The sequence below is a fragment of the Panthera leo genome, chromosome B3 (assembly GCF_018350215.1).
Source record: "Panthera leo isolate Ple1 chromosome B3, P.leo_Ple1_pat1.1, whole genome shotgun sequence".
Taxonomy (NCBI): domain Eukaryota; kingdom Metazoa; phylum Chordata; class Mammalia; order Carnivora; family Felidae; genus Panthera; species Panthera leo.
The window spans coordinates 103,529,039-103,531,514 of record NC_056684.1 but is presented as its reverse complement, the minus strand read 5'-3'; the positions used below and the strand labels follow the sequence as shown (position 1 = coordinate 103,531,514).

The following is a 2,476-nucleotide window of genomic DNA, read 5'->3' as shown; positions in this document are numbered from 1 at the left end:
GGGTGAAATTTTCAGGGGATTTCACTTTACACTTATTTCTGTCCTCCCAGTACCCAGTCCAGGACTTGGAATACAGCGGGTGCTTAATACAGAGAAATTATTGACAGGTTATGATGACTCTAGCAACCAAAGGCAAGGCCAGGGGGTATTTATCTGTCTCTTTTGTTCCCTCTCTACCTTGACAGAGCCCTTACTTTGGTCTCTTATCTACCCATCCTGCTTTCTCTTCTCTACCTTCCAATCTGTTCATGCTGCTATTAAATTTAGTTTCTACAAACCAGATCTATAACGTATAAGGGCCACAGGATAAAGGCTTAACATGTTAGCCTAGCATTTACGGTTCTACAACAGCGCTTTTCGAACTTTAATGCGCATACAAATCATCTGGGGTTTTCAGAATGCAGATTCTGTTCTGGTCGGTCTGGGGGTGAGGCCCAAGAATTTGCATTTTTAACAACATCTCAGGCAGATGCTGCAGGTCCTGGGACCACATTTTGAATGGCAAGTCTCTACAACACTTGGCCTGGCCCAGGTGGTAAATGCCCTTTTAGCTTCATCTCAATTCACTCCTCACCCCGCGCCCTACATTCTAGCAAAACTTTTGTTCTTGGCATTCCTTCGCAATTCTCTGACTTGGGCTTTGACTCACATTATACCTTTTCTGCCTCCTAAACCACTACTCATCCTTCCAGACAGCTCAAATATCACCATCTCTGTGAAGACTTCCAGCTCAGCTGCTGCCTCCTTGGTCAGCTAATCCCTCTGTCTACCAGGTTCTCACAGCACTTTGCTAGGACTAATGTTTAGCACTTATTATAAGTTATCATAACTGTTTGTTTACATGATTGTCTTTCCAGCTAGACCACGAGCTACCCAGGGCAGGGGGCCAGCCAAGCCTTAGCCATCTTACAACCTCATCACCCAGTATAGAGCACAGCACACACAATCGTACCTTAATATTAGTTGAATTGAATGGGCTTTTCATTATCACTCTTTTGCAGAAGACTTTTAATGATGAACATTTTGAGACAAAGACATGTCGTGGCGGAATTGAGGGGATCATAGTCGCTGATGTTAAATGGTAATTAAAATGCTTTAGCAAGGGATCATAGTCATTGTACTAAACCATGACTATATTAGTAATTAATGCTAATAATCAATAATAGTACTAATATTGCTATCATCTATGATAATAATTGACTATAATTGTTATTAACGATAGCTATTTTTTATCTACTGAATGCTATGTACCAGGTACTTGCTAATCACTTAGATATAAAATTTCACTTAAACTTTACAACCTATATTTTATCTTAGGTAAGTACATAGACACAGAGTTTTGAGGATAGATCCAGTGCTGCAACCCCAGGAAATGATAGAGTTGGAATTCGAAACCTGACTCTTGGATTCAGTCCATGCTCTTAGCCATTTTTCCCTTGCTGGAAGAATAGCCGGGTAAGTGTGTCTTCTTTCTAGAGCATTCACCAATTATATGTACTCTAGTTTTAAAAAGTTTTTATTTATTTAAGTCATCTCTGCACCCAGTGTGGGGCTCAAACTCAAAACCCCAAGATCAAGAGTTGCATGCTCTTCTGACTGAGCCAGCCAAGTGCCCCCAGTCACACGTACTATAAAACAAAAATATATGTACTCTAAATGCAGTGGGGTTTCCCTCCAGGGCAGGGATCCTAATCCTTTTCTGTGCTTTGGACTCCTTTGGCAGTCTGGTAATGTTCGTAGACTGCTGAGAACACTTTTTTAAAGTATGTATGTATGTATGTATGTATGTATGTAAAAAAGGGATTTGTTTACAGGACAGCGGGACTATAATGGAACAAGTCAAATCCCGTGTCATTGTCCAACTCCTCTAACTCTTCCTTCTCATCCTTCTCCTCTGCTGCAGCTGGGATGGAACCAGCAGCAGGAGCTGCAGATCCTGGGGAGGCACGGATAGCCACAGCCCCACCAGCGGTCACACTGGCCAACTTGCCAATACCCTGGGCCATGATGTCTTCAATGCTTTTTCCGGTCAACTCACAGATGACCTTGTCAAGCAGGTCGTCATCCACCTCAATGCCCATGCTGTCCAGAATCTTCTTGATGTCCTTGGCACTGGGGGGAGGCATTGCCCTAGAGGACGTCAGCAGGTAAGAGGCAATGTAACACATCTCCTGCGGTGTCAGAGACTGAAGGTTTTTTTTTGTTTTTGTTTTTAAGCAGGCTCTAGGCCCAACCTGGGTTTTGACCTCACAACCCTGAGATCAAGAGTCACAGACTCTTCTGACTGAGCCAGCTAGACACCCCAGAACATTTTTAATGCATTAAAAATAACAGAATTGCAAAGGAAACCAATTAGCTGAAATATGGTTTATCAAAATAGTAAAAAAAAAAAAAAAAAAAAGTTGTGATATAGTAATAGGTGCCTTTCTAAATAAATAAATAAATAAGTAAATAAAGTTTTATTTATTTAAGTAAT

General features: G+C 41.4%; 1 protein-coding gene across 1 annotated transcript; it reads right to left on the bottom strand.

The window, feature by feature from the left end:
- Window positions 1–1,808: 1,808 nt before the first annotated feature.
- Window positions 1,809–2,168, bottom strand: LOC122222653 (60S acidic ribosomal protein P2-like). The gene has a single exon (XM_042943212.1). The coding sequence runs from the start codon at window positions 2,166–2,168 to the stop codon at window positions 1,809–1,811; it is 360 nt and encodes a 119-aa protein (XP_042799146.1).
- Window positions 2,169–2,476: the final 308 nt, after the last annotated feature.